Source organism: Nanorana parkeri, unplaced genomic scaffold, assembly GCF_000935625.1.
Source record: "Nanorana parkeri isolate BGI_ZX_2015 unplaced genomic scaffold, ASM93562v1 scaffold1875, whole genome shotgun sequence".
In the NCBI taxonomy this organism is placed as follows: Eukaryota; Metazoa; Chordata; class Amphibia; order Anura; family Dicroglossidae; genus Nanorana; species Nanorana parkeri.
The window spans coordinates 184,919-198,494 of record NW_017308143.1 but is presented as its reverse complement, the minus strand read 5'-3'; the positions used below and the strand labels follow the sequence as shown (position 1 = coordinate 198,494).

The 13,576-nt window shown below is 40.9% G+C and overlaps 1 protein-coding gene across 1 annotated transcript; it reads left to right on the top strand.

Annotated features, from left to right (window-relative positions):
* The first annotated feature begins 5,103 nt into the window (after window positions 1–5,103).
* Window positions 5,104–8,379, top strand: LOC108799996 (serine/threonine-protein kinase SBK1-like). The gene is made up of 3 exons (XM_018571948.1): window positions 5,104–5,278; window positions 5,957–6,159; window positions 7,687–8,379. Exons 1-3 carry the CDS (start codon window positions 5,104–5,106, stop codon window positions 8,377–8,379), a joined length of 1,071 nt encoding a protein of 356 aa, XP_018427450.1.
* Window positions 8,380–13,576: the final 5,197 nt, after the last annotated feature.

Here is a 13,576-nt window from a genome sequence, read left to right as displayed (position 1 = left end):
AGCTGAAAAGGGAAGTTCTCCCCCAGCATGAGAAGACGTGAGGATTTAAAAGGAAGAGCAGCAAAGAGAAGGGAAACAACCATGGATTACAGTAAGGCGCACATTACAGTATTGTTTTATGTTAAAAAATCTGAGGGTTTAATGTCACTTTAATGATAGGCTAATCCTATAAGGTCATATACTTATGTAAGCATATTCTTAACTTATTTCTGACGTCACGACTCCCATACTTCTCTATATGGTGCGACCAAAACTACTTAAGTCATGAATTTCTAAATGTCATTCTACAACTCTATTTAAAAACACAGAACCTTGTTCTTAAAACACTCCCCTAACAGCTGCTTCTTTACCAGTTCTATACAAATTCTGACATAGCTCAGATTTCAAGGACAGTAGATGTCTGTTCAAAGTCATACATTCATAAGCTTCATTTAAACGCACAAAGTCACTTGTAAATATATGTATATATGTATGGGCCCATTCTATAATTTCCCTTTCCCTTTAAGCCAAATCAAATTTGAATCTAAGTATTTTACAACACGTTTACATGTTGTCAGGAGGTACAGATGAATTCCGCATATAACAAAATATCTATGCTTGCTGCATGTTTCATTGGGGTAGTATAAGAGGCATTGAGAGGGAGCAAAGAGAGATATATACAAAATACGTTTCCATAATATCAGTTGTATTTTATTTTTAAAAGCAATTTTTTGAAAAGAAAAGTCTCCGAAGCATCAGATTGTTTATATATCATTGATTTCTGTGGGACTTTTATTTTTTCTGTTTTCTTTTTCTCCTTTTTTCTCTCTAGAGTCCCAAAAGTCTCCATCATCCCAGTCAATACGAGGACAAACATATACAGTGATTTGTACCTCCTGATTAAAACGAAAAACATTTTCTCCCCTATACATATGCAGGGCCGTCTTTAATATTGATAGGACCCTGGGCAAACATTTTCTTGGGCATCCCCGCCACCTACACACATCATAAAAAGACTGGATACGCAATGTCCCAGCAGCCCAGCCTAGCTCGCCTGCCTCTGCCCTGGTGGTGAAGCTTAGTCCGGATGTCACATCTCACTCTTCTTATTGACGTGTGACATAGCAGAAGCCACCCTCATGCGACATCCTCCTGCAGAGCAGATATGAGACGTGAGGCTGTGAGACGCAACGCATTCACACTATGTGGCGTACGGCAGGGGTGGAGCAACACCATGTGATGTCGATAGGACAGTAAATAGAACAGTGCTGTGTGTATATCTTTTGCCAGCTCAAGGGGCAGCTGCTTTGGGCCACAATAATGACTGGGCCCAGGGCACCTGCCCCTTTTGCCCTGCGTTAAAGACTGCCCTGTACATATGTATCCTATACGGATACAAATATATGTCTCTTGTGACGGGACAATTTCAGTTTGGAATGGGACTCAAACCATGAGCGTCAAATAAGTAAATAAATCAAATGGGACTTGAATCACAGAAAGCAGCTAAAGTTGATGGCATCATTAATTCCTGTTTTTTTCATAGGATTTGGTGGAATGGATCCATTTGCATTCTCTTTGAAGTAGGAGTTTATCCCAGTTCCCTCCCCTACTAGGTATATGGATTCTATCCACAACAAAAAACCTGAGTCCCTGGGTTTTTCCCCCATGTGCCTGTACCATGTGTCTGGCAATGGGGGACCTTAGGTCATGTGCCCCAATATCAGAGACATGGTCGGAGATTCTGTTTTTTAACATTCTTTTTGTCTTCCCTATGTAAAACATATTGCATGTGCATGTTAGAAGATGTATAACCCCTTTAGTTTCACAGTTGGCAAAGTGTTTACATTTTATGTTTTGTCCACTAGGGGTAGTGGTCTCAGATCCCGTTTGAATAAAGGGGCACAATTTGCACTTTTGGCATTTGTAAGTGCCTGGATATTTACAGCAAGACAATTTTTTATTTGTTATGAATTCACTGGAAATTAATTTATCGTTTTAAAGAGGGGAATTTTTTCTATATTATTGTTGGTTTCTGCTGTAGAAACTTTGAGATTCTGGAATCCTTTAATAAGCAATGCCAGTGCTTCGTTAATATGTCCCTAAGGCCTGGTTCACACCTGAACGTTTTGTAGCGCGTTCAACGCTCGACAAAACGCTCAAACATCTAAATCCCATTGTATTCAATGGGTCTGGTTCACACCTTGCCGTATTTCCGCCCGTCCCTAACGCGCTACAAAACGGCCTACGCCCAAAGAAGTACATGTACTTATTTGGGGCATTTTGGTCTTGCGTTTCCATTGGGATACAGCCAAGTAGCCCACGGAAAAGCGCGTTTGTCGTGCGTTTTTTTAACCGCGAAACGCGGTAAAAACGCGCAACGCGAACCGTGCGACAAACGTGCATATTCAATACGCCTAGGTGTGAACCCAGCCTAACTGCTTGGTGCTGATTGTTATATGTAAAAATTAATCCAAGTTGGTCGTTCTGTTTTGTTTTTTTATTTTTGAGTCCAATTTGATCTATAGTTGGCTTTGGTCCTATTGTATGCTTTCTGTAGGGTCTTATCAGAATATCCTCTTTGTTGTAGTCTATGTCTCAAGTTTTTGGCCTCAAGTTCAAAGTCCTTGTCTAGGCTACAATTTCGCCTTACCCTAAGGTATTGTCCAAACGGGATACTGTTTTTTAGGCTTTGAGGATGAGCACTGCTGGCCTCTAAAAAAATATATATTTGTGATACCAGTTGAAAATATTAAGGCTTTTACACGGCGGGCCTCTACACTGCTTTTCCATAGCATTGTCTCCTTAGCACTGTTAAGAATTACTAGCAGAATGCAGCTATATATGTATTTGTGTGCATTTTGATATAACTATGTTTGTCAGATATATGTTTTTTTTAGCATTTCTATAAATAAATATATATTTTTATAAATATTTTGTTATATACTTTGAAGCAATGGTGGGATCCCCTTCGTGGGGAAAATTGCATCTTTTACTATTATAAAGAAGTAGGGGAGCCTCCTTCAATATTCTGTATACTCACCACTTTACCTTCCTTTCCCCATTTATATACTTATTTGTGTATCACTCTGTACTTTGTGTACACTGTATATATCTTTGTCAAGGCAATTCCCGAGCAAAACTCCCATATACCATCAATTGCTAGTAGCAATCTGCACCACAAGCCTTTGCAAATTATTTTGAAGCTTTCACTGAACTTTCATTATCTTTGATAAGTAATACATACTAAGTTCTGTCCCGTGACCCAGTCAGAGCCAAGTGTTGTCACATATTTTTAGCAAGTCAATGTATATAAATGATATATACTTTTCACTTTATTAGTCTCTTAGGTGGATAGATGTTATATTTATAATTGATATTTGAATGTATATATTTTATACATTTGAACAATTACTTTGTACATGATCTTCGAAAAAATGGTTACAATGTAGTGTAATTCTTAGAAACTTTGGAAAATCGGGCTTGATACAACATTCCATTACCTAACATAGAATGCATTTAGTTAAGATGCGTGGTTTCAGGGTTAGGTCTCCACCCTCAAGCACAATAACACACAATACACAAACCCCATTCATATGCACCTACCTGATACACCCTCCTAGAGCTCTTTCCATGGTCTCCTTCAGTCTCCAGTCATATGCTAATGAGCAGCTCCTGTGTGTTGGCCAATCAGAAAACCCCATCAGTTAGCAAATGCCAGTTTCTGCTCACATAAATACCAGCCCTCCACTTCTTACTATCAGTGGCTCTCACTTTGCTTTTAGTGGAAGTGATTTTCAGTTCTCCATTCACTACTTCCCAACAGAATTTATTTGGGGAAGATTTGGCGAGCTGAGAAGTCTGTGTAGCTTTTTATTCAGTGAAGATCGACTGCAAGACCATCTTCACCTTTTCCTTTATCAAAGTAAGTCATTTAGAACACATTGGTTATATTTCCCCCTTAACATCCTGGGCTTTTCCTATGCTTTTAGGAGATGTAGTATACTCAACAGAACATAACTTGGCAGTTAATAGACAATCTCTTAAAAGTTACCTAAATTTAGATTCTGTTATTGGGTATTTATAATACTCGTCAGCCATTGGGTTATTGCCAGACAAGTGGTTCTTAGATGATCCAACAAAAAGATTCCCCTGCCATGATCCCCAACGTTTTTACATGATTGTTATATGTCCATAATATCCTGATACCTTAAGAGGTTTATATCAAATCTCCATGAACCTATGTATATGTTTTTGTAATTAAACATATATTCTTTGTTGGGTGACTGGAGTAATGAATAACATGTTTTACTGTCCTGAGGAATTGATTACATGGGGATTTTGAATGTAATTATGAATCTGTCCAGGCCTGTTCATTGTAAATGGTCAACACAAGATATAATACGATCCACAAACACTTCGGAGCCAAAGCCCTTTTTCCTCACACTAGGAACATACTTTGTTCCTGATTCTGATCTGATTACATTAAGTATTGGGAGGCCACCAACCAATGGCCCTCAATGCACCAAAGATATATCAATTGAGGGGTGGGGAGAGACAAGTCCAGACCTTTGAACCAACAGAATGGGGCCCTCGTGTGACAAGTAACGGGCACATATACTGTATATACTGTATAACATGATCTTTTCTTTGTGTTTTGTAGTTATTGATTGTTGGTTCAGTGTATTTAAGTCTTAATATACTATACTTACTATATACCAAAAAAAAAGTTTTATTGTGTTGAGCTCAAAAATCGCATGATTGAATCCTCAGAACCGTATACTTTTAGGTGTGAACGCTTATATAGTGGATCATAACTGTAACTCGTAATTCAATTGGACCATCTTAGATTGTCTGGTACATTTGAGACCATAATAAAATGCGAACCGAGGTTCTGACCTTTTCATATTTTTTCTAGAGAAACAAAGATGGTAAACATTATTTTATACAATACATGTGTAATGCATTCTTTTAAAATGAAATAATCTACTTGGTGGCCCTCCTAATGTAGGTAGCAAATAATGATCAGTGTTGGGTGATATCCAGATACATGTTTAATCATGTTATTAAAGGGCATTAAAGTGACACATTAAACCAATCGGTGATTTCTGATGTTGTGATTCCAGAATGGCTTCTAACATCCAAGAAGTGACCAAAACCACCGCAAAGCATCTTCTCCAGCTCATCTCCCAGACCTCTGAAAACCTGAGGATGATCGAGGTGACGGATCACTTTGACCCCATTGAAGAACTCGGGGCAGGATCATATGGAAAGGTTCTCCTGGCCAAACACCGCTGCTCAGGTAAACTTCTCTTGCTTAATTCATGTAAAAGATTATTTTACAGTACAATATGTATTTGTGAATCACATAAAAGCCATCAAATTAAACTCTGACAGCAGAACTAGGGCACATATGTATGTATATGTTGGTGAATGTGCATTTTTTGCTGCTTCTTAAATATGCCCTTTAATGTATGTAAACCACAACAATGAACTTCTGTTCTTCTGCTCCTCTGTGTTCTGCTAAATATGCAGTTGGAAGTGTTTTTGTTTTATCTGTTTAATAAGTGCTAAAACTGTCTAGAGTGAGTGCAGATCTCTACAGGATCTTTCTCTAAATTTGAGAATCAAGTCAACATCTAAGGATCCATAGAATTGTTCAGTTTCAGCCAATTAGTGGGGCATCTTTCAGGCTTTCTGCACACAGACATTGCTTATTTTTACTCTGTTTCCAGGACATGATGCCCAGAGGATTCACATTCACTAAGCAGTACCCTTTGCTTTGAGCTGTACATTGTTCTAAAAAAATCCCTCACCTCCAGTTCTGGACTGATGGGTCTTACTGAGTAGGTTCTGTAGATTTAAACAAGCTCTAGCAAGCTTCAGTATGTCTCCTATGTTGGGTTTAATCTCAAACTGACCCCCCCCCCCCCTCCTTTCAACCCAAACTCCCCCCCCCCCCCCCTCCTTTCTTTGACAGGTCAGTTAGTGGCCGTGAAACTGCTGAACAAGGAGAAGATTGCAATGGACAATTTCTTGATGGAATATGGAATGTCTCTCAGCCTGAGCTGCCATCCACACATCATCATGACCCATGAAATTGCCTTTCATACCAGCAGTGACTATGTGTTTGTCCAGGAGGTGGCAACAGCTGGAAACCTTCAATCTGTGATAAAACCAATGGTGAGTTAAGTTTTTTTTTTAATACAAACAAGTTCTGATCTCTGCCCTCAACTTCTCAGAGGTTTAATATCCAGCACATTGGCAAACAAACATAACTTTGTAATTATGCTTTGTGTTGCAAAGGAATATAAGTCCAAACTTCTTCCTGGGACTTTAATATAGATCCAGGTTGTCGGTCAATTCAATGAAACAACGCACACCCCACATCATTTAACCACTTCCTGACTGATGCAATTGTTACATTTTTTGCTATGCAATTCTTTCATGGTGGTAATGTACAGTCTTATTAAGTGCACCCACACATATTATATATTTCGTTTTTTTTAGAGAACAGATAGGCATACATATCTGATCTAAATATATAGCCCCAACACCTCACTTAGGAGGAATTAAACAAATATAGAAAATGTGAAAACATTACTTTTCCCCCAGTTTTTTTTTTTTATTATTATTATTATTATTATTATTTTAGAAAAATATTACAGACAAAATACATCAATTTATTTGCCCTTCATCTACAAACACCTCATATGCCTAGGGTTTGTATTTTTTCAATATTGTATTTATCGGCCAAAAGCGAATAGTGGTTTTCAGGTTAGATAGGTGGAGCATAATGTCACTAAGTGCCACACTTAATGACACCAACATATTTTGGACATTGTCACCATGAGGGAGTTAAATGTAAAAAACAAAACAAAAACCTTAGTGTGGAAAACAAATCTGCAGCTTAGCTACAGATTTTCATTGTAAGGGGTTAATCTTTTTGTGTGTTTTTTATTTTGTTTTATATACTTTTACACTTTGTCACTGTATATCAAGCAGTCATTATTAGGCTGCCCCAAACCTAGGAAAGAACAATATTAGCCTTAGTCACACTGATTCCTGTCGGGCTGATTTTGCAGCATTTCAGGATTAGATGTCACTAAAGACTTCTGATTGTTCCTAGAACGATCAGAAGTCTGATACAATGTTTTAAAATTGTGCTACAAGTTTCTATGCAAAAAAAGCCAGTACACAGGCTCTGTACAGAACTGCCACAACTGTGATAGGTGAGTGGTTCACGCCGCTCTGTTATCACGGACAGTGATCAGGTATCTAAAAACTTTTTATTTTCATTAATGGATGGTAAGCACTGTCAGCCGTTACAGGCTTTTGACAGCTTCACATAGCTGATCGTGTACAGTGTACATTATCAGTCATTTGGGCACTTCGTGATGGGGACGTACACTGTATGTCTCCGGTCATGGAGGGGTTACACAATGATTGCCATCAATCAACCCAGAAAACAATTAGACCTTGAGGAGTTAGAAGGCGAGTATTGTGGTGATGTTTTTTTTTCTTTTTTCCCTGGAGTACAAGTCCAAAACATCAGGTTGACAGGTTTCCTTGTACATCCTCCTAGTGTATTGAAGTCCTGTATATTCTCTCTCCATGCACAGTGGATATGATAGACTTCTTATGTCAAGTATTAAATAACATTTTGTCATATTGGTGTCTAAATCCCCATTTGTTTTTCCTTTTTCATAGGTTGGTTTAAGTGAAGATATGGTTAAACGCTGTGTTCCCCAGATAGCGAGTGCATTGGACTTCATGCACAGCAAAGGAATGGTCCATCGTGACATCAAACTGGACAATATTCTACTGATGGACTTTGAATGTCACGTGATCAAGTTGGCAGATTTTGGACTTGCAAGACTCCAAGGCACATATGCACCATCTATGGCCTGGTTCATTCCATACACGGCTCCTGAACTGTGTAGCCTAAAACAAGGAGAACAAGTTTTGCTGCACCCAAGTATCGATGTGTGGGCCTTCGGTGTCCTGGTGTACACTGCCCTGACTGGTTCCTTCCCTTGGAAAGGAGCAGAGGGTTCTGACCCAATGTATAGGGACTTTGCATGGTGGCAAGTGAGGAAGGATCTCACTTTAGCACCAGGACATCGGAGGAAGTCTTCTCTTGAAGCCAGACAGATGTTCTGGGACATGTTGGCTCTCCAAGCCCCCTTGAGGTGCTCTGCTATGGACATTGTAAAATATCTTCACCTGCCATGGAAAGCAGACATGCCTCCAGAAAACCTAACAAGGAATCCAGGGATATTACATATGACATACAGGGCGTTTGATGTCCATGCTGGAGCTTCCTCGAGTACTGCCTCGTGTCTTCTTCCAGATCATGAGCTAACCTCCCTAACTATTGGAGCCGAGGTGGATATCACATAACACCCTTTCGATGGCCTAACAATTAGGACACAGATGTGCTGGATGTACTATGGGAATGGGGTACACACCTCAGGTCCTAGGTGAAGGTAGGGATGTATAATTCTTAGAACACTGCTGATTTTTTTCCACCCCTTTAATTAGTCTCATTTGCTTCCCTACAGTAGATATGTTTTTCCTCAAAATTCTGTATCATAATAGCATACGTTTTGATAAGTAGTGGGATACATCATCTTCAGCGATACCAAACTAATGTGGGCAAAGCTATATATAATAGGCCACCGAAGGAAATTTTAACAGGATCTTTCACGACCTGAGGGAACTGTAGTTTAAAAGCGTAGTGGTCCAGTCAGCTGCTGAATACAATAGAAGGCAAGGAAAATCCCCTTCTCCATTCTGCTTAGCGTGGATGAGGGAACTGAAAGATTCATCTCGTTCATGCCTGCATGCTGAAGTTAATATATCTTAAGGTGTATGGTCAGCTTTATTCTAACCTGTTTGGATAGCAGTGCTAAAGGGATTTCTTTTTGATAGAATGGGGCGGGGTTTGAGCTCTTGCTAGTTCTTAGGTGACTAGGTGGTTCACAGGCGAATGCCAACTTCTTATTGGGTGTAGGGCTGGATCACCCCTCCTTGTTTTTTAGGTAACCAGTCTGGCTCACTTTATCTAAAAGATTAATTCTGGTATTTTGGATTATTATTTACACACAACACAAGTTGGGATGTCTAGACCAGGGATGTCTAAACTCCGGCCCTCCAGCTGTGGTGAAACTACAGATCCCATGAATCATCTCTCTCTGGGAGACATGTCTGTGACTGTGCCACAGTTTGGCCATCCCTGGTCTAGACTGATCAGAAACATAATATATAATGGGTTCTAAGTAATATGCGTTTATGTATTTTTGCTTAGCCGTATGTTTTCTTCTTTTCTTTTATAATATCCATTGTCAAATGTAATAACATGATTTTTAACACATTTTGTGCCAGGTATGTTCGGTAAGTATTGTCATTACACATACAATAAAGACCTTAACTAACTCTTTTACAGTATCAAATGATGAATCCCTGGATATGTCAATGGAATATAAAGATCAGCAAGCCCACCACCAATTGCATAGTGTAGTAACGGTTTGCTATTCTCTGTTACTCCTCCTGTGCTTCGGGTGGTGCGCTCGTGCTTCTCCACTTCTGGTTTATGGAAGATTATGGAAATATGTTCTATCTGGAATTCTACAATTGCGAGAAGATAAGCAAGTCCGGAAAATGTCTGCTTCTATGATGACGTTTTGTTCAGATTCGCTCAGCCTCCATTGTTAGGACAAGTGATAATTGTGGCCCTTGGAGAATGCAGAATGTGTGTTATCATTTCAGTATAGGAAGGGATACATCTGATCAAAATTCAATTTGGTTGTTTTTTAGCTTATGACATGATAAAATCTTAGCAGGGTCTACATAATTTATATCAATAGTTGTATTAATATTTTCAGACTTTTTTTCCCCACTCATTAAAATCTGCATTTCACTCCCAAAAGATTATATATCTTATGGAAGCAGAAACTCTGTAAAATGCCTGTACATGTATAGAATAGAGTACATATAAAATAACTGTTTTCTATGTTACATAGGTTGTAAAAAAGATACATGTCCAACAAGTTCATGTCCTGTTCACATCATGCATATGCAGTGGTGTGCAGGAAAACAAAGATCGATGAAACTTGGTGTGAACAAGCCCTAAATGTGATTAGGCAGCTATCATTTTGACACCTGGGCATACGGAATATGCGTGTTTGCCGCGCATTTCGTGAAACACATTTTTATCGTGATTTGCGGTAAAAGAAATGCACAACAAACACGCATTTCTGAGGGCTATCTGGCTGTATCTTAATGGATACGCGCGGCAAATACGCCCCAAAGAAGCTCCTGTATTTCTTTGGGCATAGGGCGTTTTAAAGCGCGTTCCTAAGCGCTGTAAAACGCCCAGGTGGGAACCAGGCCTAAGTCTGCAGATTAAATCCAACACCAGCTCATGGTTGCTATTGCAGCCATAGGCTTATTGTAACACTTGTATTGAATGAATGTGCATGGTGCATGTATTTGGCAGTGTTGAGTTAATTTAGCAAGAGTTACCAACGTACAGTGGGTCAACAACCATCTCAATAAGGGGCATTTCTCAAAACTGGAGCAGACAAAATCTGTAGCAGCTGTGCATGGCAGCCATCAGCCGCATCTTTCATTTCCAAATCTTAACTAAAGAGAGGAGCTGATTGGTTGCCATGCACAGCTGCTTCAGAGTTTGTCCGCTTCAGTTTTGATAAATGACCCCCCAATATGTTTTGACCACAAGATGCCTACTCATTGGATTAATTAGCCCCATGCTTTATCTCGTTCAGGCTGTCTGGTTCTTTCTGTTGATGGTGGTCTTTGTTTTCTAGGAAACATTTTGTTCTACAAGTCCAACATCTTGGGTTTCTGGCTGACAAGTTTACCAGTACATAAATTGGACTTCTATGTAGGTAAGTCTTAAAAACAATGGGTGGTAATCATCTTTGCTTACTCTCTACCCAGGCTTTGTATCTTCACAAAATGCCCTTCATTCAAGCTGCTTGCTTGAATGAAGGGCACAGACTTAACAGATGGGACTGACCAGTCCTTTAATGGTTTGTTGATAGATTGCAGTTATTTGTCTCAATTTGTTTCTCTTTTTCTGCTTTTCTGTAGCTCTTTGGGGTAAAACCAGTATTTCCTCACACCCTCACTGTTTTTCCTCCTTTCTTTCTACATAGGTCACATGTTCAACTCCATCCTAGAGATGTGAGATGCAAATCCAAACAGCAGGGAAACTGGGTATAAGTATGGGTATAAAGAAAACATTATATGATCTTTAAGTTGCTCTACTGTGAACAATTAAAAAAATATAACAAGTACAAACAAAATAAGAATGGATTATTACACAATTTCAAAATGACAATGAGACTCTTGGGTAACCATACTTCCTGGCCACTTTTGCAAGTTTGGAAACAGTTCTCTCTTCCAGACGGGAAGCCGTCTGGAAGAGAGAACTGTTCTCCTTCCTTCCCGCACCAGAAAACTCAGCTCTTGTCCCTGTTGATACGGGAGGTTGAAGCGGCAGAGTACTGCTGAATCAGATCCACAACCACCGTGAAACCACACAATGAAAATGTCATCAGCGTACACTACCACCTTCAGGGGCCTGGCCACTCCTTGCAACAAGCACGCCTCGACCTGATGAAGGGATCTATGGCAAAAACGTACAGGAGCAGGCTGAGAGGACAGCCTTGCCGGACCCCAGACCGGACCCTGAAGGGCCTGCCACTCCAACTGTTCACAAGAGCGAAGCTCTCAGCCCCTCTAGCAGTGTCACCATCCAATTGATAAATTTCCCCGGCAAGCCATATTTCCGTAAGACCGACCATAGGTAGTGATGATCCACTCGATCAAAAGCTTTGGACTGATCAATAGCCAGGAGGTACTTCCCCCACCCTCAGCCCTGCACTTCGAGGGCTTCCGGACCTCAAAAATTACATTCTTCCCCCAACCGTGCAGTACTGCGACACAGAAAAGACGTCCCTCGCCAGGCCCTGCATTCGTTTTAACAAAATCTTTGCCAGGACCTTCCTGTCGACATTAAGCAGAGATATGGGTCACCAGTTCCCTACATCTGCCGTGTCGACCATTTTGGGCTTCGTTAGCAAGATCAAGGCAGAAGTCCTCATATAGGAAGGTAACAATCCTCGAGCTAGGCTCTCATTATACACCTCTGTTAAGTGAGGGGCCAGGAGAGCGCAGAACTGCTGGTAAAATTCCACCCTCAGACCGACAGGACCCGGGGATTTATTCTTGTTCTGCTGCATGATGCAGACCTCTTCTATGGTGCGCTCGCTAAACAACTCATCAGTAGAAAGATGTGCACTTTCAGGGGGTATGAGGTTCCCCAGGAATTGATCAGCCCGATCCTCCTGGGGTCTCCTCCTTCCAAGAAGCTCCATATAATAGTTGTGGACGACCCTCTGGATCCCCTGAAGAGACTCCAAGGGTTCCATCGGTGTTCCACAGACAGGTAATGGTCTTAGTACCTTCCTTCTTCTTGCAACTGAGATAGGGATCAGATGAGTGGTAAGATCTGTGATCCCTCTCCTTTACAAGAGAGGCGTACCTGTCGTACTGGAAACTTCTCATCAGGGACTTGACCGCAGATATGTCCTCAGGGGCACCCCCCTGAGAGACCAAGCTATCCAGCTTCCTGAGCAAGCCCAGATATATTTTATACCTTGTGGCCTGCTGGTACCGGGTGAGATTGCGAAATAAGCTTCGGGTCCTGGCCTTCACTATCTCCCAACATTCAGACTTCGTCTGGCAGAAATCTACCAGCGTCATCTGGTCGTGAAATAATTCCTCAAAGGCCTGTTGAACCCTCTGTTCCACCAAGAGGTCTGAATAAGGCCGCCAGATCCCTTTGTGTGGGACGTTGCAGACGTTCAATTGACAGGATAAAACTTGATGGTTGGAGAATTCCACCGGGCCCAGCAAAGGTGCAGAGACCGGAAAACCCTCCTTAACATAAATCCTGTCTATTCTACTCTCGCTACTACCTCGGTGATAAGTGAAACCACCCGTGGGGGTGGGGAAGTGTTGAATGTACACATCCACCAAGCCAGCCTGACTAACCATTATTTGTTGTTTAGAAGCGCCAAGGGCAATCCTTATCCCTAGATAAGTGCAGGGTGCAGCCCCAAAGCAGTCAAGGGAACTGGAACATCTGAAAAAAAGCATAAAAGGGGCACCTTTCCTAGTGCAGATTTGTTTATTCCAATAAAATCATCAAGAATGTACTGACAGGTACTCACAATGTAGAAGTAAAAACGAGCTGCAGAACAGTAAAAACGGAGCAGTACAAGGATCCGTGTAGAGCGTCCTGTATGAGAATCACTGTAGTGTCGACACGTTTCCGGGGCACACCCCCTTCATCAGGACGTGATAACAGTCTCCTCCCTGCTATAGCTAAAGAAAGGGCAGCTGGGACGTGATTGGCCCGGATAATGAAAGCTGATGGGACGTCAGCATGTTGTGGGTGGTGTCATGGTAATGGACAGACAAGACAGGGCTTCAGGCTGACATCTGACTCGCGGCCAATCGGGGCTGTGTGACACCAAAGGCTGTACACACAGGTAGCATAATAAAT

Excerpts from the sequence above, each read along its gene's own strand:
- LOC108799996 (XM_018571948.1), top strand. The coding sequence starts at position 5,104 with ATGGCTTCTAACATCCAAGAAGTGACCAAAACCACCGCAAAGCATCTT. Across the intron at positions 5,279-5,956 it reads GGCCAAACACCGCTGCTCAG|GTCAGTTAGTGGCCGTGAAA; the intron begins GTAAACTTCTCT and ends TTTCTTTGACAG. Across the intron at positions 6,160-7,686 it reads AATCTGTGATAAAACCAATG|GTTGGTTTAAGTGAAGATAT; the intron begins GTGAGTTAAGTT and ends CCTTTTTCATAG.